Source organism: Psammomys obesus, unplaced genomic scaffold (assembly GCF_907164565.1).
Source record: "Psammomys obesus unplaced genomic scaffold, mPsaObe1.curated_primary_1811, whole genome shotgun sequence".
NCBI classification, from domain to species: domain Eukaryota; kingdom Metazoa; phylum Chordata; class Mammalia; order Rodentia; family Muridae; genus Psammomys; species Psammomys obesus.
The window spans coordinates 22,595,057-22,619,599 of NW_026596034.1; the positions used below are offsets into that span (position 1 = coordinate 22,595,057).

At 41.2% G+C, this 24,543-nt stretch overlaps 1 protein-coding gene across 3 annotated transcripts in view; it reads left to right on the plus strand.

Annotated features, from left to right (window-relative positions):
* Positions 1 to 24,543, plus strand: part of Prmt7 (protein arginine methyltransferase 7) — a 59,910-nt gene that overhangs the window by 18,307 nt on the left and 17,060 nt on the right. For all 3 annotated transcript variants that reach the window (XM_055621144.1, XM_055621143.1, XM_055621145.1), the window contains 4 exons: positions 1,811 to 1,960; positions 9,920 to 10,028; positions 18,936 to 19,048; positions 24,210 to 24,451. In XM_055621144.1, the coding sequence (XP_055477119.1) occupies positions 1,811 to 1,960; positions 9,920 to 10,028; positions 18,936 to 19,048; positions 24,210 to 24,451 (614 nt within the window). The remainder of the gene's footprint in view (positions 1 to 1,810; positions 1,961 to 9,919; positions 10,029 to 18,935; positions 19,049 to 24,209; positions 24,452 to 24,543) is intronic.

Genomic DNA, 24,543 nt, shown 5'->3' on the forward strand with positions numbered 1-24,543 from the left:
CGGAAGCCCACTGTCTGTCTTCTGCATAGGCACACATGGAAGCAGGCATGTGCATAGCTACCCTGGTATACAGTCTAATTACCAGTTAAATGTCTATTTATTGGTACATTGTAATGTGTGTGTGCATATGTACATGTACACACATTTTGAAATGATTAAATCAAACTACTTATAACCTGTCATTTACATGCTTGCATAACAAATATTCTCATCTTATTATTGTAGTATTGAGTTTATGAGATTTTCTGATTTTATGTGACCTATATAGAAAAGGGTCTTTCTTACTTCAGAGGGAAGTTGGCCAAATGACATTCCAGTCAGCCAAGCCATAAAGGTAGCTCCCCCTTTTTTGTGAGCATGAAACCTGACATCAAATTCTACTGATCTAGCCGGGTGAGGTGGCGCATGCCTTTAATCCCAGCATTCAAGGAGGCAAAGGCAGGTGGATCTCTGTGAGTTTGAGGCCAGTCTAGACTACAAATCGAGCCCACAACAGCTGAGGCTACACAGAGAAACCCTGTCTCAGGAAAGAAAAAAAAAAAAAAGATTATACTGATCTTCCAACTGCAAATCATTTTGCTCAGCCATCATTTACTTTGTTGAGTGCCTCTTCTCATTCCTCTACGTGACAGCCCACAGTCTGACTGTGTGAGCTGCCATGTGGATGCTAGCAATTAAATTAGGTCTTCCACAAAAGTCATAAGTGCTCTTAACTGATGAGCCATGGTTCTAGCCCCTGGTAAGTGTATGCTTGACATTTTAAGAAATTGTTGAGAACTTTTTTAGGATGCATATGTAAGTTATGTTCCCATTATGTATGAGATTCCTAGTTTCTTCACATTTTTGTCAGCATTTGTTATTTTAGAGACTGGTATATAGCTCAGTAGAATACTTCCCTAGCATATGTGAGGTCCTAGGTGACACCCAGCACTGGAAAAAGAAATCGACATGTGGTATTCTAAACTTAGAAACAAACTAACAACAGCAACAACAAAACCCAAACCTGACAACCTCAGTTCAGTCCCTAGAACCTGCATGGTAGAAGGAGAGAACTGACTACTGCAAATCGTCTTTTATGTACACATATGTCCTTTGTGTGCACATGTGCATGCATGTGCATTCCCCAGCCCACACAAATAAATAAATGTGTAAACAATGTTAAAATTATTTATTATAGAGATAGCTCAGTGGTTAAGAGCACTGCAGAAGAGCCAGGTTTAGAGGGGTATTCAGGGAGAACGTAACGAACTTAGCTGCAGGTACAAATCCTGGGCTAGGACTGACAGAAGTACCAGTTGGCAAGGAGGGCGGTGGGTGGGCACTTTCACCTCTCAGATGGATCAGTGCTTGGGGGTTGGTGCTGCTCTGAGGCACCAGAGGAGGCTGCTTGTGGGCACTGGGAGAAGAGGGCCTAGAACCAGCCGCCATTTCTAAAAGGGACCTGATCAGAACTGCATTCCTACAGGAAGAACAAGCATACTTTCTCCCTGCTCCTACCTGCCTTTAATCCTCTTCATTTCTTTATTGTCTATACCTAGCAGCAATGGTTTACAGTCTTGCCAGCATTCCTAAACAGAAAAGAAGAGTATAGCAGAGAAAATCACTTAATACAGGGCAGGAGGCTGACTCAGTGATCATGGAACCTATAAATGTGTAGCTTAGCTAGCAAGTGCTGACATCTAGGGCTTAGAAAGGACGTAGGGTCATTTCTTTACCTGGTGCTGCCAACCATGACCCCAGTTCTATAGAGCACCTTTTCACTTACTTACAATAACAAGAGACGTGACAGTTATTTTTTCCTTTCTCTCAGAATATAAAATATTACCAGGGTATCCGGGCAGCTGTGAGTAGGATAAAAGACAAAGGACAAAAGGCCTTGGTTCTTGACATTGGCACTGGCACAGGTCTCCTGTCAATGATGGCAGTTACTGCAGGAGCTGACTTCTGCTATGCTATCGAGGTAAGCCATACTGTTTGGGTGTGTATCCTGTGTCTTACATGGGGAGGCCTTTAAGTCCTTGGGTTTTCTCAGTCTGCTGACAAACAATGATGAGTACATAACTGACTTCTTCACACATAGAAGATGACTCAGACAGGGCTCCTCTCTTCAGGAGGTTCCCCTCTTCTTCCCCACTTTGAAACAGTGATTCTCAGAGTAGGCTGTGTCAGACTCCCTGAGGAACTTTAAAAAATAGTTACGTGGGCTGGAAAGATGGCTCAGTGGTTAAGAACACTGTCTGTTCTTGCAGAGGACCCAGATTTGATTCCCTGTACCCACATGGTAGCTTACAACCGTTTTTAACTCTAGTTCCAGAGGATAGCCTCTTCATACCTCCTCAGGCACCAGGCATTCATATATTACATATACATATGTGCAGACAAAACAGTTATACACATAAAAAAAAATCTAAAAACATTTTTAAAGTAATGCTTCTGCTTCCTGCTGAGATTTCCATTAAAGTTTTTGTTGGCGATGTAGTTGAGTCTCGAGAGTATCAATCTAGCATGTAGACCTGGATTCGATTGCTAGCAATACATAAACTGGCATATTGACTCTCCAGAAGTAGAACTGTCGAAATTGGGTTTTAGGGTCATCCTGGGCCTCTGACAGGTCTTGCCCAATCTGAGCTACCACAGACACTGTCTTAAAATAATATCAGATTAATTTTTTGTTTGTTTGTTTTCTGTTTTTGTGAGACAGGGTTTTTCTGTGTAGCTCTGGCTATCCTGGGCTCACTTTGTAGACCAGCTAGCCTCGAACTCACAGAGATCTGCCTATATCTTTCTCCCTGAGTGCTGGTATTACAGGCGTGTGCCACTGTGCCCAGTCTATTAAAATTAATTAATATTTTACTGAATTTTTCTGGAATGTGACCTGACATTGGAATTTTTAAATGTGCAACAAGATTAAGTGTTCCTATAGAACTAGCTGTTTTTTACATTCTGACGCTCTTTCTCTGTTTTTCTTTTTTTGTTTGTTTGTTTTATTTAAAGACATAGTCCCTCTGTATTGTCCTGGAGTTTGATATATAGGCCAGGCTAGACTCAAACTCCCAGAGATGCTACTACCTCTGCCTCCCAAGTGCTGGAATAAATGGCATGTGCCATTAGGCCTGTCTTTTTTGTTTGTTTGTTTTTTGTTTTTTGAGACAGGGTTTCTCTCCATAGCCCTGGCTGTCACTCTGTAGACCAGGCTGGCCTCAAACTCAGAGATCCATCTGCCTCTGCCTCCTGAGTACTGAGATTAAAGGCATGTGCCTGTTTTTTGTTTGTTTGTTTGTTTGTTTGTTTTAAACAAGGTCTACCTACATGTCTCTGGCTGTCCTAGAACTCACTATGTAAACCAGATTGGCCTTTAATTTATAGACATACACTTTCTCTATCTTCCAAGTGCTAGGACTTAAAAAGGTGTCTACCGCCATACCCTTAATGTTTTTTATCACGATTTTATGTATTTATTTTGTATGGAGGTAGCATTTGTGTGGTAGTCAGAGGATAACTTTTGAAGTTTGCTTTCTCCTTCACCATGCAGGTCTCAGGGATTAAATTCGGGTCAACTTATCATGCTCTGCAGCAGGCTCCCTTACCCACTGAGCCAACTTGTTATCCTTACCATTTCTTTAATAAAACATTAAACATGTTATTTTTATGATAATGTAAATAGTATACATTATAAGAGGGAATGTGGTAAATGAATAAAGCAGTAACTTAAATAAGATAAAAGTTTGCTCACATAGTCCTGAGGTCAGCAGTAGAATGTATTCTACTTCAGCTCCTTCTAGCTGCCCTGTTATCACTGTCTTGGGGCCATAATCTCCAAGTGGGAAGGTTCGATAAATGGATTTGACCCCTGGATCTCACAATGGAAAAAGAGAAGACCTCCACATGCACTCTATGGCACATACGTACTTAAACATGCACATCATCACATCCACACAGTAATAAAAATAGTATTCATTTATTTGTTTGTTTGAGACTGGTTTTCTACATAGCTGTCCTGGAACTCACTATGTAGAACAGTCTGGCCCCAAAACTCACAGAGCCTGCTTCTGCCCACAACCTCAGTGTTGGGATGAAAGCTGTGTGCCACCACATGCAGCTTATATCGATTTCTTTAAAAGATGAGTGCAGACTGAAGAGATAGCTCATGGTTAAAACTTGTATTGCTCTTGTAGAGAGCCAGCACCTCTAGCTGCCAGCTCACAAATTCCAGTTCCAGGGAGCTGGAGGGTTCTATGGTCCTGGTGCTCACATGTATAATCTGCACAGAGACACACACACATGCACATAATTTAAAAGCATGTGCCAGTGGACCTGGCCTGAGTTACATATACTTAATGTGAGATAAGAATAACCCACTTTCTGGGTGCCGTGTCACACACCTGTAATCCCAACACTTAGGGAGGCAGAGGCAGGCAGATGGCTGTGAATTTGAGGCCAGCCTGGTCTACAAAGTGAGTCTAGGACAGCCAAGGCGACACAGTGAAACCCTGTCTCTGAAAAAAAAAAAAAAAAAGAAAAAAAAAGAAAGAAAAAGAAAAAATCAACAGACCAACCAAGAATAACCTATTTGTGGCTGGATAGGTAGCTCAAAAGTCAAGAACATTTGTTCCTACAGAGTTCAATTCTCAGTACCCACATGGTGGTTCACAACCATCCATGATTTCAGTTCAGGGGCTCCGGTGCCCCCCTTTACTTCCATAGATACCAAGCATGCACATGGTGCACCTATATGCAGGCAAAACATTCAAACATAAAATGAGTAGACTGAGAATGGTAGCCCATACATTCAATCCCAGCACATGGGAAACAAAAGCAGAACGATCTCTGAGTTCAAAGCCTGGCTGGTCTACATATGGAGTTTCAGAACAGCCAGGGTTAAATAGATCTTGTCCCAAAAAAATGAACAAACAAACAATAAATAAAATGCATGTTAATTAAAAAAGAATGTTTTTAGGAGCTGGATAGATAGCTAAGCAGTTAAAAGTGGACTGTCTACCAGAGAAGACTGCTTGGATGTGGATTTAAGCCAGTAGAAAGTCTTTATTGGGTGTTCAAGATTCCAGGATAGCCCTGAGCCTTTCTTGTGCTTGTAGGCACAAAAACCATGTCCTGGGTTTGCATACTTTAGTTAATAAGAACAGTTACGTAGAAGTAGAGCCACAGAAGCCAAAAAGCAAAATTTAGAGACATCCCAGAACTATGGACTTTAATGGCTTAGTGCCAGAGCCCACCAGCAGTCGAATAGTACCTGACTGGGGAGTGAGGATTGAAATAATTAAAGCAAATCACACTACACATGGGATCAGCTCCAGAGGGCTGTCAGGACAACTGCAGCAGAGAGTTTATTCCACAATTCCTTTCTCTGGGCAAAGCAAAAACAAGTCACATCAATACAAGAAGTTCATGGAACTGCCAAACTTGTTTTCTTAAACTACTTCCCTGTAGCAAATATGGTCCAAGGTTACACAAACAAGTTTTAAGGAACTTGGCATAACATCCTCTTATCTCTGTCTCAAGGTGAAGGCCAGTGTGAAAACATGTTTTTTGTCAAATACTCAATAACAAAGGAGCTTGACCGACAAATAGCACTCCACAGATTAGGTCTTTGTTTTTGTTTGGCAGATGGTACAGTATACATGCTGAGTTTTACAGCCTGAATGGTATTTTCATCATGGAGTCAGTTGTGTGCTTGCACACACGTAATGGAACTTTACACAGCTATAAAGGAAAATGAAATAATGATATTTAAACTGGGCATAGTAGTGCTTGCTTGTAATCCTCGAACTTGGGAGAAAGATGCAGGATGATTCAGGAATTTAAGGCCACCCTGGGCTACATGAGCTGAATTAAAAAAAAAAAAATAATAAGCAAACAACACCAAAAAAAAAAAAAAAAAAAATTACCAAGGTGTTTGAGCAGATATGAAGAAGCTTATATTTTAGAACGACTGCCCTGATGGCTTCAAAGTAAATTTTGTTATCCCTGTCTTACAAATGAAGGGACTAGGACTCAGGATTGGTCAGGATTGAAGTCCTACAGTCAGTAAGCAAAAGAAGGGCTGGAGAGTTGCTCATTAGCATAATACTTGCCTAGCATGCAGGAAGCTTGTTCTTCATCACTGACAAAAATAGGAGTTAGGCCTGAAGGCAGGCCTCTGGTTCTGTTCTAACACATAAAAGGGTATATACAGGTGGACTTGGTACTCACTGGCTAACATCTAACTGGTAAAGTTAGCAGTGTGGTTGCTCAGGGAGGGAAAAGAGAAGAGCTAAACTTGGAAACGTGCTTACTTTCAATGGTTAAGGAAATGTGGCCAGTATAGCCAAGTTTAGGCAGACGGAATGACCCCAGAGGGAAGTGTACTGTGGAAGCCAGCAGAGCAGATTCATGGGAACCTTGGAAGGGAGGTGTATATGAGAAGACATCCCTGTTACCCGTGGTGTTGTTTGATACAATGGGCCCTAGGTGGTCGAGGTTACTGTCTTACTTAGTCGCTGTTGCTGTGAGGGGACACCATGACCAAGGCAACTTTTGTAAAGGAGAGCGTTTAACTGGAGGCTTCCTTACAGTATCATCATGGCAGAGAGAATGGTAGCAAGCAGGTGAGGTGCTAAAGAAGTACCTTGAGAGCTACATCCCAGTTTGGCAAACAGAGAGAGACTGGGCCTGGTTTGGGCTTTTGAAACCTCAAAGCCCACCCCCTAGTGACATACCCCTCCAACAAGGCCACACCTTCTAATCCTAATCCTTTCAAAACTACTTTCTGGTCAGTATGCATTCAAATATATGAGCCTGTGGGAGCCATTCTTAGTTAAACCACTGCACGTACCAATCACTTGAGGAATGAAGTTTTTACTTCATCCCATTTTAGTCAGCTACATGTTGCTTATATGTTGGACAGTATAGGTAGGTATAAAGGTTTAGCTGAGTGAGGAGTAACCGTTGTTGAATTGGCAATAGGAGATTATTAATGACTTTTATTGGTTTATTTTTGTTTTGTTTCTCTGTTTAGCCCTATCCTAGAACTTGTTCTGTAGGCCATGCTGTCCTTGAACATAGAGATCTGCCTTCTTCTGCCTTCTGAGTGCTAGGGTTAAAGGAGTGTGCCACCACTGCCTGGCTCATTAGTGACTTTTAAAATAATTTTTTCAGCATTTTATTTTTGACTAATTGTATGTATGAGCATATATGAGTACAGGTACACATGGAAGCCAGAAGAGGGTGTTAAATCCTCTAATCTAGCGTGTACATATGTGTCCCTGGAAGAGCAATATGTGCTTTTAAGCCTATCTCACCAGCCCCAATTTTATTTCAAAGAGTTTGTGTGTGTGCATGCACACGTGCCTCCATGTTGGTGCCCTCAGACCAGAAGAGGGCACCAGATCGAGTTATACCTGCTTTTAAGCTGACCACTGTGGGTGCTGGAAACGGAATTCTAGGTTTCTGTAAAGTAGTTAGTACTCTTTATCTCCTTAGCTATCTCTTCTGCCTGTATGAATCTTTCTTATTGTTCTAGTGAATCTTTCTTATTCTGTTGACATACTGCCTTTCTTCTAGGGCTTGTACCTCTACTGGCTGTAGAAAAGCTGCTAAAGACCCATTGGGGTACATCAGACAGGAAAATGTGATTCTAATTTACTCTTTTAAAAGCAAGCAAACTTTTCCTAGAAATTTCTGGCAAACCTCTCCTTGTATCTACAGTTGGCCAAAATAATTGACAAAGGGGATTTAGTTCCCCCCAAGCCAGGTGGTTTCATCACTTTAAAGCAGGCCAGTTCCCATACTGTACCACTGCTCCTCTTCTGAGGCAGGGAGTAGTGGATGTTTGGGAAGTTGTCTTCATTGTTCATGCTTGGGGTGTGAGCATTGTGTGTTTGATTAGGTGTGCCTGCTTGTGTGTAGGTGGGTGCTTGCATGTGGAGGCCAAAGGCTGATACTGGTGTCTTCTTAAGTCAGTCCCCACCTTAAATACTGATATAGAGCCACTTGAACTCATAGCTACCAGTCCAGCTTGTCTAGCTAAGCATTTGCTCTCAGCCAGCTGGTCTGGGATTACAGAGGGACTGCTGCATAGCATTTACACAGATGGTGGGATTCTGAACTCTGGTCTTCACGTCACACTTACGCCGGTGCCTTAGTTTTATTTTAGCTGCTGTGATAAAATACTTTGACAAAAGCAATTTAAGGATAAAAGGTTTATGTGTTCATAATTCCAGGTTATAGTTTATCACTGGGAAGAAGGCAGGGTGTCAGGAACTTGAAGGAGCTAGTTGATTTATATTCTCAGTCAGGAGCCAAAAGTAATGAATTATGCATGCAGGTCAGCTGGCTTTCTCTTTTTCGTTCAATCCTGGACCTAGCCCATGAAATGATGCTGCTCAGAATTCAGGGTGGGTCAGTTCACCTAATTAAGAAAATCTCTCTCAGGCATGTTCACAGGCCAGTCAAATCCAGATATGCACTTTTCAACTGATACCATATTGGCAAATGACGAGTAAAAGTGACATCAAACACCACTGGCTGAGCTGTCTCTCCAGCCCTGTGAGAGCTTGAGCTTCTTGCTTGGCTGAGGACAGAGAGGCTGTGAATGGTCAGAGCAGGAAGGCTTAGGGAAGGGGCCGAGTTGATAGATCAAAGGCAGCAAAAAGAGGATCACACTGAGTTTGTGGTAATTTTAAAGGCTCAGATAAAGTGATTGATGAGGATTGAGGGTTTAAGCCCAGAGACCACATTAAAAAAAAAAAATGCAACGTTTTAGAAATAATTGTTTTCCCCCAGCTGATACAGTCTTCACAAAAGAATATGGAATTTTCCGTGATATCAAAATCATTTTTATGGTAGAAAATATAGAAAATGACTTAGAAAAAAAATGAAAATCTCCTATCATTTATTTTTGTTTCCACTTTGTATTTATGAGAGTTTCTGTATTTTTATGGATTAGAGTTGTGACATCCAGATTAGGCAAGTTGAAAAGTCAGGGTTAGAGGGACTGGTGAAGGGCTTGAGGGGTCTCATAAGTTCTGGAGGAAAAACTTTGTATTTCCCTGTGGTTTGTGTTTGTGTGTTTGCTTTAGACACATTGCTTTATACAAGGGTCCTGTGTAGCCCAGGCTGGCCTCAGACTGTTTAGCTAGGCTGGCTGATCTATCTACACTTCCCAAGTGCTTCCATTCCAGGCATGGATTGCCATTTTCCCAGCTTCCAGCTGGATTTAATTTGGCAGATGTGGGGTAGGAGAGTTCACACCTGCCTATGAATACTGGGGAGGACCATATGGGTTAAAAAGGGGGGTTCTGGGAGAGTAAAATGGTCTACATTGTGGAGAGTTCCAAATATCAAAAGGAAATACAGGCTGTACTTTTGGTCTGAGTCAGTTCTGAACATGAAGGTGACCTGGCCACACTTTAACACAGTTATAGTCTCCCTTATCTCTGGAAATTAAAGTGCATAATCCCAGTTTGTGAGAACAGCTCTTCTCTTAGCATCTTTAGCCTAACAGTGACACCTACTGCCTCTACTAGGTAGTGCAAGATTTCTTCATTTTTGCTTACTTGGCATGCAATGGGAACTTGTAAATAGTACCTTGAAATTTAACTTATTTAATTGTTTGTTTGATTGTTTTTATGTGTGCAGGTGGAGGCTGTTGAGACAGGGTTTCACTCTGAAGCTCAGGCTTGCCTATAACTCATGATAATTGTCCTGTCTTACCCTCGTGCCACCACACATGGCTGAATTCTATCCTTTTATGTTCATTTTCATGACACACATTTGGAGACTAAAACATTCTTAGCCTCACCTGAGTCGGGTACTGTCCTGCTAGCTCTGAGTCTTTGAGAGGTAAGATGTTTTTAAATGGCACATTGCTCATTTTTCTTCCTTGTCTTCTCTTTCTCTCACCCCCTTCTCTAACTTACAGGTTTTTAAGCCCATGGCTGATGCTGCTGTGAAGATTGTGGAGAAAAATGGCTTCAGTGATAAGATTAAAGTTATTAACAAGCATTCCACTGAGGTGACAGTTGGACCAGGTGAGCGCCATTCCACGTGTTGTGGGAAGCATTTCGTGAAAATTAGAGCTAATTAGTGTCACGGCAGTCAGTCACACACAGGAAAGGAGCTCTTTGCTCTAAGCATGTTGGAATTCTTGAGTAGCTGAACTTTTGTGAAACCTAAGGTAGTAAGAAAAGTCTGTAGTCAGGTGTTTGAAACTTAGGAATTCCACGTGCTCTTTGAAACTTGGGGAGCACAGCTGAGGTGTTTGGGGAGGACAAGCTGTGGTTCTCCATACCCATCACTAGTTTGTAAGATGCAGTGTTTTAGGATTGAAGGACTATTTAAAGTCACTATTTTAACTTTGTCATTATCATCAGGCTCTAATACAGTCTAGGCTGGCCTTGAACTCCCTCTGTAGCTTGGTCCTCCTGATTATTGGAATTACAGACATTTGTATCACCTTTGATCCCAGCCCTTGGGAGGCAGGTGGCCAGATCTTTGTGAGTTCAAAGCCAGCTTAGGGTACAAAGCAAGTTCCAGGACAGCCAGTGCTCTGTTTTGCAGAGAAACCCTGTCTTGAAAAAACCAAACCAAAACAAAAAAGATTTAGAACTCTCAGCTCCTTCTCCAGCCTGCCTGCAGGCTGCCATGCTTTCACCATGATTGATAATGGACTAAACCTCTGGAACTGTAAGCCAGCTCCATTGAAATGTTTTCCTTTGTAAGAGTTGCCTTGGTCATGGTGTCTCTTCCCAACAATAAAGCCCAAACTAAGACAGACTACAGATACATAGCAAGAGTCTGTAACCACAGATGTTCCCATCCTCACCCCAGTTCCTGAAATAAGGACTCTAAGACTTCATTACTTAGGAATAAATTCTTAGGTCATAAGCTTTGGTTCATTCTCTGACTAGCTCATACTCATTTTACTCATTTACTATATTCTGTGTTGCTACATGGTTTGTTAACCTCTCCTAAGTTTCATGCGTCCTTCTTCCTCAGGGCGAATGAACTCTTTTTCCAGAGTTCATCTCTCTGCCAGAACTCCCACCACCTATTTCCTGCCTCAGCTGCTAGGCCATCGGTATCAGATGCTTCCATATAGTACACAAGAGAGTCTCTTTACAAGACTCTCTCAAAAAACAAAACAAGAACATATGATTGTTGGTGAATTTTGACAAATCAAGGGACACTTGTAACCACTGTGGAAACCCAAAGAGTTAATACCCAAAGAGCCCTTATGGCCCTTGTACAATCTGTCGCCACATACTCACTGATATTATTCTTTATTTCATGTAAATTAGATCGTCTTTTTCTAGAATATCAAGGAAATGAAATTGTCTGTCAGGGAATGCTCTTCTGTGTTTTGTTTTGCTTTCTCCCTCAGATCTGGAGATCAAACTTGGGGCTTTGTGTAGTATACCCTAAGTTCCACTCCAACACTCTCTTGTTAGTATAATGCCTTTTAAAATATTTTATTTTATTTGTTTGGTTTTTGAGACAGGGCTTCTCTGTGTAGCCCTGGCTGTCTTGGAATTTACTCTGTGGACCAGGCTGGCCTCAGACTCAGCGAGATCCTCCTGCCTCTGGGATTAAAGGTGTGCGCTACCATTGCCCAGCTTAATTTTTTTTATTTTTAAGATTAAAAAAAAAAATGTGTGTGTGTGTGTGTGTGTGTGTGTGTGTGTGTCTGTATTAGCTTGTGTGTATGTACTGTGTGCTGGTACCCACCAAAGCCAAAAGAGTATGGATGTGATGTGGGTTCTGGGTTCTGACCTGTGCAAACACAGCAGGTCTCTTAACTGCTGAGCCATCTCTCCAGTTCCTAACTAACTTTAATGTGATTACTATGATTTGTTAGGTTGATGGAATAACAAACTAACATTTTTAAACCTCTTTCATATTTTTCTTATTTGTTTTTTATTTTATTTCTTATTTTAAACCTTTTTCTTATTTGTTTTTTAACTTATGTGTGTACTATGTATATGTATGCTTTTTGTTGTTTGCTTGTTTTTTGAGACATTGTCTCACTGGTCATAGCCTTGTCTCATAGCCTTGACTGGTCTGGAACTCAAATTGTAGATCAGATTGGCCTCAAGCTCACAGAGACCCAGCTGTTTCTGCATCTTGGTGCTGGGGTTAGAGCTGTGCACAGCATACCTGGCCCAACAAAGAAACAAACACGCGCCCCCTGAGAAGCCAGTACCCTCACTCAAGTGTGTTTGCTGTTCTCTTCTTAAACATCATTCTTTCTCTCTCAACACTTGTTCTTCAGTCTGTAGTGAGCTTAGTAAGTTCTCACTTTCCCCGTGTCTGGGCATGTGCCCATGTGTGCAGGCACATGCACGAGTGTGCGCTCAGGGACTCGGAAACTGCAGATGTCTTTTACTGCGCTCCACCTTTTCCCTTTTCTTTTAATTTTGTTTTGTTTTGTTTTTCAAGGCAGGGTTCCTCTTTCTCTGTGTAGCTTTGGCTGTCCTGGAACTCATTTTGTAGACCAATCTGGCCTCAAACTCAGAGATCCACCTGCTTCTGCCTCCCAAGTGCTAGGCTTAAAGGCCTGCACCACCATGCCCGGCTCCTTTTCTTTTCCTTTAGATTGAAACAAGATCTCGTTATGTAGCTCTGCTGACCTGGAACACAGTCTCTAAACAAGGTTGGCCTTGGTAGAGATGTGCTGCCTCTGCCTCCTAGGTGCTGGGGTTAAAAGGGAGTACCACCCTGCCTGACTGCCACCTTATTCTTTTCACTGAACCTCAAGTTTGCTTTTTGAGATGGATTGGTTGTCCAATGAGCTCCTGTGATCCATCTGTCTCTGTCTCCCCAGTGCTGGAAGGATATGCTTAGCTTTACCTGGGTGGAAAGGATTTGAACTCAGGACCTCCTCTCTTTCATAGCAAGTGTTTTTTACTCATTGTCTTGGTTGCTTTTCTGTCACTATGATAAACACTATGACCAATGCAACTGGGAAGGAAAGGATTTATTTGTCTTATAGTCCGTCCCATTATTGAAGGAAGGCTAGACAGGAACTCGTGGCAAGAACTTGAAGCAGAAGCCATGTAGGAACGCTGACTACTGGTTTGTTTCCAGGCTCACATTCAGCTACCTTTCTTACATAGTCCAGGCTCACAGTGGGCTAGGCCCTTTCACATCAATCAGCACTCAAGAAAGTGCATACAGGCTAATCTGATCAAGGCAAATTCTCAGTTGAGGTTCCCTTTCCCCAGGTGTTTCTAGATTTACGCCACCGACTGAGCCAGCTCTTAGAAGGAACATCTTAACTATTTTTAAGGCATCTAAGCCCATTTTCTTTTTTTTTTTTTTTTTTTTAAGATTTATTTATTTTTTTAATGTGTATGCCTGCATGTAGTCTATGCACCATTTGAAAACAATGCCTGAAGAGGTCAAAAAAGGGTACCAATGTCTTCCTGGAACTAAGTTAAAGACAATTAGTCACTATATGAGTGCTTGGGTTGAATCTGGCTCCTCTGGAAAAACAGCCAGTGTTTTTAACTATTGATCCATCTCTTAAAGCCCCTACACCCAGTTTTCACAAGATCTATGTAGCTCTGGCTGTCCTGGAACTTGCTATGTAGTGCAGGCTGTCTTTGAACTCACAGGTATCTGCTTGCCTCTGTCTCTCAAGTGCTGCAATTAAAGACATGTGCCATGATGTGCAACCCAGTTTTCTTTCCTTCTTCATTCCTTCCTTTTTTTGTTTGTTTTTCAAGACAGGGTTTCTCTGTGTAACAGAGTCCTAGCTATCCTGGAACTTGCTTTGTAGACCAGGCTGGCCTCAAGTTTACAGAGATCCACCTGCCTTTGCCTCCCAAGTGCTAGGATTAAAGGCATGTGCTGGCCAGCCCAATTTTCTTAACATATAAGTTAATAAAGGTGTTAGAATCTTATCTTCAGCTCAGAAATTTTTATAATATTAGCTGATACATTTATACAAAAAAAAAAAAAAAAAAAAAAAAAGGATGGGGGCTGGAGAGATGGCTCAGAGGTTAAGAGCACTGGCTGTTCTTCCAGAGGTCCTGAGTTCAATTCCCAGCAACCACATGGTGGCTGCTATAATGAGATCTGGTGCCCTCTTCTGGCCTGCAAGTACATGCAGACAGAATACTCTATGTGTAATAAATAAATCTTTAAAAAGAAAGAAAAAGAATTTTCTAAAAATATCCATGTGGCCTTTAGAAAAGCATCAATTAAATAATGACATCTAGAAAAAGAAATCAATATATCCTAAATGAAACTTGTTATTTTATTGCTCACATGTAGGTACTTAGTATCATACATCTAATCACTGAAGCCTGAAACCGGTCAGTAATCTTTGATGTGCCCTTTTTAATTCCTTATGCTGAAACACCATTCCTTTTGCTTCCTAAATATGTTTTCCATTTAATACTTCTCACCTCTACTAAACATCATAGTTTAGGTTCTAATGTCTCTCACAGGCTGTTAAAACAGTAAACCATCATTCAGAATGACCTGTTGTGCTACTCTTTCTATTCAAAATTCTTTGAGGCCCCCAATTGATATGTCTTCCTTTATGAAGATTATCACCTCACCCATTAGCCCACCCATCCCAAACATTCCTTAGTTGCTTGTAATTCTTTGTGTAGGCTTGAGGCATGAGAGCTTTTCCTCCTATGTCAGCGTGTCTATTTCTGGGTCTTTGTCAGCATTCTTGATGGTTGAAAGCAGCTTAAAGCTTGAGGTTCACTCACATTGTTCTGTGTAGCGCTCATTTTTAAAACTCTTCTTTATTTGGTGTGTTTAGGCCTCAACCTCCCAACCCTACACAGGAGAGAAGACTAGTGGGGAGAGAGGGCCCCTTTACTTCTCCTGGCTGTTAGGGTCAATGGGTTCTTTCAGGACTCTGTACCAATCTCTGTCAACCGCAGACACAGCCAGCAGTCTTCCTCAAGCCACTGTTTCTGCTCCAAGCTGCCACACTGTCTGTCTCTCTGGTCACTGCTTCACACCACATGTCAACACCGCAGGCCGTGCCTTGCTTTCTTAGCATTCAGAGTCCTAGACCATGCTGCTATTACCAGCTGGCAGAAGCCACACCACTCATGAGACAGTTAACAGGTGTGGACAAACTATAGCTCAACTAAAATCTCACACTTGGGACTAAAACAAAAATATATTTACATGACATAACTGCGCTTACAAAGGAACCAAAACTTTCATTACAGTTCTGTGTCGAGGGGTTTTTTTTTTTTTTTTCTTTTTGTTTTGTTTTTTTTTGTTATAAGCAGTGTGCCATTGTATATGTGTGCCATATTAGTTACTTTTCTATTGCTGGTTTGAAACACCATGACCAAGGTAGCTTTAGAAGGAAGGAGTTTTTTGGGCTTACAGTTTCTGTAGGATAATAGTCTATCATTATCATCATAACTTGGCAATAGGCTTTGTGTCGAGCAGCAAACTTGAGAGTTTACATTTTGAACAGCAAGCAGGAAGCAGACAGCAAACGGAGAATGGCACATGGCTTTGAAACCTCAAAGATCACCCTAGTGACATAATTCTTCCAGCAAGGCCATACCTCCTACATCTACCCAAACAGATGGTATTCAGACATCTAAGCCTATAGGAGACATTCTTACTGAAACCACCACACTCCAAACCAACCTGCTTTCCTTTTGTCCTTCTTCCTTCCTTCCCTTTCTTCCTTCCTTCTCTTCCTTCTATTCATTTGAAAGGTCTTGCTTTATAACCTAGGCTGGCTCCAAATTTGAGCTCCTTCCGGCATCCCATGTTGTGCCACTATGCCCCTTTGATGCCTTGAAAAAGAGTGGTTCCCATAGGCTTATATATTTGAATGCATAGTCAGCAGGGAGTGATGCTATTAAAAAGGATTAGAAGGGTTAGGAGGTGTGGCCTTATTAGAGGAGGTTGTGGGTCGGGCTTTGATGTTTCAAAAGCCCATCCTAGCCCTCCGTTCACTTTCCCTGCTTGCTCATCATGATGTAGCTCTCAGCTACTTCTCTAACACCATATCTGCCTGTTGTCATGCTCCCTGCCATGATAACAATGGACTAAACCTCCAAAAATGTAAGCAAGCCCCCAATTTCTTTTATAAGAGTTGCTTTTGGTTATGGTGACTCTTCACAGTAATCGAACAGCGAGTAAGATAGACCCAAATGACAGCTTTGACAATTCTTAACTCTTTCCCACTCTCTCTTTCAAAGACAATTTTACTATGTAGCCCTGGTTGGTCTGGAACTCACAGATATCCACCTGCCTTTGCCTCCCAAGTGCTGGGATGTAGCCCAGTCTTTGCTACTTTATGGATTCTTTTTTCCTATCCTTTAGCCCCCTGATTTTACCCCTTTCACGATATAGAGAAACAAGGAGAGAGGAGAGAGAGAGAGATCACTAATCTAATTTCTTTTCGTTTCTTTTTTGAGCACTACTACTAACAAACCACAACCAGCCTCCCTAAATGACCAACAACACCCCCACCCTCTGCCTACCACAGCTCTAGCATTTACATACTCTCCAAGAAGTTCCCAGAATTCCAAATGTCACACAATCACAGAAACTACCTGCAGGTGGCAAAATCATGCCTCTGCTAGCGCACGAAACAAACGAATTGTAAGTCATTTCAGGTTGAATGATTTCATAGTCAGCTGCATAGTCAGCTGCTACAAACAGTCCGAAGCAGTCCATGTTCCCATACCTGGGATTAAAATGAAAACATATCCTTATAATATTTGTGGTTTTTAGAGAAACTAAAACTCCAGAATTGTCCCTCACTGGGATTGAAGGTGTGTGCCACCATGCTCAGCCAATTTAGCAGCCTTCCTCTGTTTCCCCTCTGTAGCTGCCACAGTGTTGGGACTTCTGCATTCTGTTTCTCCTGAACTCTTTCCAGTTCCCAGTTGCGCCTTCTGATTTTGGTTCTCTTTTCTCTTTTTGTTTTTGCTTATTGAGGATGGGTCTACTCTGTAAGCCTGGGTTAGCCTGGATTTCACTATGTACGGCTACCGAATGTTAGGATTAGTCTATATACTTTTGTTACTTTATTACTTTCTTTCTAATTCCAAATGTGAGTTCCCCAAGGGTCTGTTCTGAGGCCCTAAAAATTAACGTCTTAGTTTGGAGCCTGTTCCTCAGAAATGGATTACCCTGAGTATGTGTGGCAGCAGTTGTTCAACTATCCATTGCATTCATGTGATAAATTAGGACACATATGGTGTAACTGCCCTTTTTTCAGGCTCCTCTACTACCACCTCCTCATAAATTCAGACTCACTTGATAAATACCAGGCTCTAAAAGTACTTACTAAAATTCACTGGGTCATAAAGCTTTATTTTTATTTTAATGAAACAAACATGGAATATAAATCATTTCAAGTCACACGATCACCTTAAAATTTATTTAGAGGGTAGAATTGACAAGGTTTGATGATGATTGACAAGGAAAAATCAAGAATTAAGCTGGTGTTTGCTGATTATAATGCTGTTATAAGGCATTGTTGTAGGCATTGATGTGTAGTGGGGAGTGGGGCAGTCCTAGCCCTATCAGATGGTGCTCCTTTTTGTGCGTGGTGACAGAGCTGCTCTAAGGCAGAGGGAAGCAAGTGTGTGCTGGTGGGATGGGGCCATTAGAGAGAATGGACACGGTTTCTAAGCCAAGAGATGGCATTTGCTCTTAACTTGCATTTTACTTGCTAGATATGTAAGTAAAATGGGCCCATGTGTGCAACAGAGGAGAGGTGCTTTTCTAACCTTTGTTCTGCCCCTTCAGTTTACAGTTGAGGTGACTAACTTGATGGTTAGAACACAAGTCTCCAGGCTCAACCCTTTACTGCATTCATACTCTAACCCACACCAGTGCTTCTCTTCATCAGTGCCAGCTGTGAAATTTGTCCTCTGTCTAGAGAATATGAGTGGGCTTTGTCAGATGTAATTCATGAGCCATTAGAAATGTTTACAGTTCATTCTCCATGAGAAATAGCTCTTTCCAAAGTCTACTGGCTCATTAAAAATTATAATTACAGCAGTAACCTATTTTAGAGGTTTAGAAAACAGTTGACAAAAGAACTCCTTAAAGCCCCAGTTTTCCTAAACAGCTGGTATTCAGAAGACCACTTGGTAGCAAGACACCAACTTAATTAAGAGAATTTGACAGAAAGAATCTGGAGTTGTAAGTCATGGGTCTCAGCTTGCGTGGCTGAGCTTACAATAACTGCAGAGTTATACATCAGCCTTCTCTTGCTTTGATTTTCTGACCTTTCTGTAGCCTTGAAGCACGAGCATTCATTCAGTTTTGGCTTTTCATTTGCTAGTAAGGATGAAAAAATTTTCATCTAACTAATTTCCTATTTCCTCTGAAACTGTATTTTCCTCCTGTTTTCATTTTGGCATTTATAGGCTCTTTGTTCTCTAAGGTATTAGTTTTCCCTAATTATTTTTTTCTCTTCCTTTTTTTTGAGACAGGGTTTCTCTGTGTGGCTACCACCTCCTGCCATTTCCTCCGTTCTCAAACACAGTGGATTGTTGAAAGAGAGGTGCAGGCAGGCTGGGGGTGGAACTCACCTTTAATCCCAGCACTTGAGAGGCAGAGGCAGGTGGATCTCTTGAGTTTGAGGCCAGCCTGGTCTACAGAGTGAGTTCTAGGGCAGCCAGGGCTATTACACAGAGAAACCCTGTCTGGAAAAAAAAACAAAACAAAAACAACCAAACAAAAAGAAGCCAGAAAGAGTAGTGCAAGAGGCCCTATTTCCTGACCCCATTGTTGCCATATCAACTTTTTTTTTTTCTCTTGAACCACTGGAAAGTGAGTTGCAGACATATTTCCAGATAATTCAACATGTGGATCTGCTCTCAATGTCATGACCCTTTTTATTTTTCTTTAAGATTTATTTTAAATGATGTGTATTTGTGTGCGTCTGTTGCATGTTTCTGACTCTATTCACTTGTTTTCAGATGGTGACTTGCCATGCCGTGCTAACATCCTGGTCACGGAGCTGTTTGACACAGAACTGATTGGGGAGGGAGCACTACCCTCTTATGAGCACGCACACAGGCATCTTGTGCAGGTAGTGGCTCAGAGCCTTCCTTCCTTTGGAGTGTTGGGTTTGCAGCTGTCACACAGTCACTGCTACACCATGCTCAGTGCAGCCCTTCAGGGTCTCTACACACTGTGGGCCTCTCTGCAGTTCCCAATAGGCTTCTAGCTCAGTGCTGAGTTGGAGAAGTTTTTGCTTATAACTCCCAACTGTGAAAACTCCCCTTCACTGCTGGGTTCCCAGGCCTGGTGCTGGATGTAGAATGAAAGGATGAATGAGGAAAGAGGATCACTAGACAGGGAGGTAGAACCACAGCCAAGTAGGTGAAGGGGGCCATGCAGTTATCAGTTGGCTTTGTCATCTTGGCTCAGTCTTTGGGGAGTCTAATGCCAGGTGATTCATTGTCAGCATATTTAAAACACATCAACCATTCCCATTCCAGGTTTCCAGGTAATAATCATTTCAATTCCGGGTACACAATAAAGCGTAAGGTGTGACTACATAGAAACTTCTATGGAAAGGACATGTGACCATGAGAGTGAGTTCTATAGCTAAAAAACCTAGAGTGTGGTCTCTGGCTGATAGCATAGAGGTCAGCAGGCTACAACATATATGTGACATCTCCCCTAAGGATAAAGGTCTAGGGAAGGAGACTCTTGGATAAACAATTATGAAAGCTGTGAGGTAAGATTTATATTCACAATGTATAGTCCATATGCACCTGGCAGCTTACCTTTCCTGTTTTGATGAGTTCAGAGCTCTCTGTTCCTAAATCATTTTCTATCCTTATTTGCATTACGAAAACCATCTTCTTAAATCTAAAACATCTTAAATCATAAACAACTAAGCTTAATTTTAAGACTAAAACTATCTAGTTTTCAACCCCATCAGAGATTTGAGAAGGAAATAAATATTATCTAAGTACATAGAAACTGCAGGCAAGCAGCTTCCAATGCTAAGAATAGACAGATAGCTGGCTGCCTAGAAGGTCACCCAAATTCCTCTATAACTTTGGAACATCCTTCTTCAGCCTTTTGGTCCAGAATGTCTGACAGATATATCTGTGAAGCAGGAACAGTGAAGGACTTGTTTAACCCTGTCTTGGCAGAGCTTGGCAGTCAACTTCCCTGCATCCAAGTTTGCCAGTTTTGGACAGTGTTCTGACTGCTGTTTAAGTGAGGGTATTTTCTTTGCCAGGTGGCAGCTTGCCATATTAAAAGCCACCTCCTAATGGAGATTGTTCAGTGTCCATCATCTTTTAGGTAGGCTGGGGTGTTGCTAGGAGCTGACATGTCTTAAGTCAAAAAGCCTTAAATTAATAAAAAATATCCTTGAATGCCATATTCTGTAGATCTCTGAGGTTTTTAAAGACCATCTATCTATCTATTTATACTATGTAGTGCATAATCATATCTATCTATAGTGAATCTGTATAGGCAAGTATTTCTTGTTTTTAGCTATTTACTATCTGATCAACCTAGAATGTACATCTCTGCAATAGACTAGACTAGTATCTGACATGACTATGAGTTTGATTGACTATTAACATGCACTGCCTAATTATCCTAAACAGTTTGTAATAGCAGCTTTTAGAAGGACTAGAAGTAAACTTTGCATTTATAAATGAGTTGCAGTAGCTGCGCGTGGTGGCACACGCCTGCCGTTTCAGCACATGGGGAGGCAGATGCAGTAAGATCTCTGTGAGTTTAAGGCTAGCCTGGTCACAAAGCGAGTCCAAGACAGTCAAGGCTACACAGAGAAACCCTGCATCAAAAAATTGAACAAGTAGATAAGCAGACAAATAAGTAAATAAGCAAATAAATAAATGAGATGTATAGGTTCAATATCTTATACAAGAGTTGAAACATATACATTATGTGTATCAAAAACAACCTTAAATTTTTATCAGTATACAAAAATATATCCATCTATCAAAAGCAACCATAATTTTCTATCAGTATATAAAATTCTATACCAATGTATCAAAAATAACCTTAATTCTGTATCAGTATACAAAATCTAAACCAATATAAGATTACTGTCTTATAAAATGCTCTTTGGTTTAAGAGAAGATTTCATAATCTACACTTTATTATTATTATTATTATTATTCCTATATTTTCCTCCTTTTTCCTCTCGACTTCTTTTCTCTTCCCTAAGAAAGAAAGAAGGATAGAGAAAAGAAAAGGACAGAGAGAAATCCCTGAGTGTTAAGTTTCTATATCTTTATTTGTTTTTCCTGATCAAGACCATTTAATAACTTGTAACCAACTCCCCTAAATGACCACAAATATCCATAGCCCATCAAATGACCAAAATCACCTACTCTATCTTTTGAGAAATGGGGTGAAATTCTCTTAAAATTTCTTCCTGTTGATTTGGGGCATATTTCTTTTGGGGGACCCAAAGGAAATTGGGAAAAAATGGTTAAGCAAACTAGCAGCAACATTTGTTCAGGCTCTAAATGCTGTGAAAGTGTAAAGTTATTTGAAGTCCAGAGTGGAGCAGTCTGTGATACTGGATCACATAGGATGTCAGTGTCTCAGCATCCTCTAGGATGGATCTTGTTAGTCTGTATTTTATCTTCATGGTGTTTTGTCCTTTTGTTTTGTAAACACAAACTTTTAAAGGTAACATACATTTCTGTAATAACAATCTATGGTGTGTGCAGTGTGCACAGATCAGTTAAATATGAAGTGTTGTTCTTTGAGTAAGTGAAAGACATCTCTCTTTCTTATAAGCTGTTGTAAGTTTTGGTTGTAACCAAAACTGCAATATAAATCTCCATCTATGGCATATGAAAGGATGGCATGATGAATTCTGAGGACTTTTGTAGCCATAGCTTTATTGATCATGCCAGCTGAAGTTCTGGCTGGAGACACTTATATGTTCCAGTCAGTTTCAGAGTTGTTTCATATAGAGGGACTAGCATTTTCATTACCTGTCCTGTTTTTCCTCTTTATTTCTTTAGTCCTGTCTGCAGCCAAGATCTTCAGGAGGTCTCTCTCTGACAGATCTGATTTTTATTACTTTGGATGGAATCCAAAGCTTTTTCTTTCCTGTTGACATAAACATAAAGGCTCTCTTCCAACATAAGATAACTTTTGTTCTGCAGTTTGAAGTCATTATAAGCATAGACTGATTTAATTTAGCAGTCTCCCTTTTTTATCTAGGTCTGTTTCCTTTTGGTCTCTCTCAAAGAGGATACATAATATTACCATTACCACTGAACATACAACCATTTTCATATTGATAATCAAAACAAGAGTCCAAATATCCTCCACTATAGTATACTTTATTATATTTATCAAGATAGGGTTATTCTATGTAGCCCGATTCTGCCTTTGTTAGTGAGTGTTTGGGTTAAAGACATATGCTTATTATTATTATTATTTTTTTTTTGCTTTCCTCAAAGATTTACTTTTTATGTGGATTTATTTATCCTTCCTTTTTTCCTCTTTTAACTTAACATCTTTCCCTGTACCCAACTTTATTTAAACATTTTGCTATCTTTAGTGCTTAAGCACATTTTAAAGCATACTATACTCGTTTAGAGGTTTGGGTCTGGGTTCTGTATCTTGCACTAGGCTGAGATGTTATTAGTCCTCTTGTGAGAGCCCCTCTTTTAAAGGAGTCCGGCTGGCTGTTCAAAGTAGTTGACACCCATCCTCATTGTTCTAAGGGAGCCTCTAGGTTGTTCTGCTGTCTTGACTCTGAGCAGCCACAGACTACCATTAGGGGGCTCCTGTCCACTGACAATCTCAAGGCAGTGTGTCCTGCCATGCTTGGCTAAGCCAAAGTTTCTGGCCTCTGCCCACTCCATGAAGGTAGTGGGCCTGAGGCAGGATGGGACTGGAGCTTTCACGTTCCTTCCCAACCCTCTGCCTAGAGCTCTGCAGCTTGCCTGCTCCTCTCTCAGCAGGAATAGTTAGAGCCTCTGTGATCCAGTTCCCACTTGTCCCAAGCAGGGAGTGGGCTGACCGCCAGCTCTGTGTTTGCCAGGTGTTTGCCTGCCGCAGCTCTGAAAGGCCTGTGCCAGACTAGTGTGCATTCTGACCTTTTTCTCAGGAACCTTTTTCTCAAGGTTTGGGGAAAAACCACTTTTGCTACCTTCCCAGCTGCTATTATGGCTTTTATCTTAGAGAGAGCATCTTTAAGTACTTGCCCCATGATGGGTGCCAATTGTAGAATGATTATTAATGTGACTATATGCTCATAAAATTAGTACAGCAGCAGTTTTTCTATAGCCAGCTATCTACCCAAGTAATGACACATGGAGACCATGATTTATTTAATTAGCCTTGAGCACAATACTGAGCAATTATTACTCTATCCTAAATTTCCAAGCTAGTCTAGCTTCCTCCCATCCAAAATCTCCATCATACTTGTATTTTTTAAATCTTCTCCTGGTTCTGGTTCACTTCTCCTGGTCCTTCTTGGACCTTTCCTCATGGCTCATTCTCCTACTTCCTCTCTGTTTCTCTTCCTCCCAGTGGACCTGGATGTGCCACCCTATTCTCTCTCTCAGTCACCATTAGCTAGTCAGTGTTTTATTAGCAAGGTAGAGAACAATTGGTGAGCGTGTGTACACAAATTTGAGACAGGAGATACTTCGAATAAACATAACAAAGCCATGCCCAGATTCCAACCAGATAGTGGGATACAGAAACCAGCATTTGAATAATACAAGGGAAGAAGACACAGTGCACAATAACATTATGCCAACAAAAGAGGGCTAATGTCCTGTGTAATTGGCAAGGGCTGCACCGAAGGGTTATTATGAGTCTGAAACTAGAATGTCTACTTGTTTGGAAAACTCTTCCAGGTCCACAGGGTTCATCAACATATCAATAAGTAGTTTTTTTTGAAATATTTAATAGTTCTGGATAACTACGAATTATCTTACAATGTTTTAGCACTCAAGGCTGAGGCAGAAAGACTATAAGAGGTTAGTCTAGATTGCATAACAAGACCTTGTCTTTAAAAATAATAATCACTTTAGGCATGATGTACCTTTTTTTTTTTTTTTTTTTTTTTTTCTCCAAGACTTAGGGCAGAAAACAGTTTACTCTGCTGGTGGGGAACGTGTTAGAGTTACTAAATCAGCCGAGTATTAAAGCTTTGACAGGTGTGAGTTACTCGTACACTGACTGACTGCCTTCCCTGTTGCTTTGCTGTCATGTAAACTTAGGAAGACTGTGAAGCAGTGCCTCACAGGGCAACTGTCTATGCCCAGCTGGTGGAGTCCAGAAGGATGTGGTCGTGGAACAAGCTGTTTCCTATCCGTGTTGAGACTAGTCTTGGGGAGCAGATCATCGTCCCTCCCTCAGAATTGGAGAGGTGTCCTGGCGCACCTTCCGTCTGTGACATTCAGCTGAACCAGGTGTCTCCTGCCGACTTCACGGTCCTCAGTGACGTGCTAACCATGTTCAGGTACTGTGGGGCCTCCCTGGGTGGCAGTGCTTTGAGACATTTGATCGGCTGACTTTTTCTGTGGAGCAGAAACCTAGTTGAGTCCTTTCCAC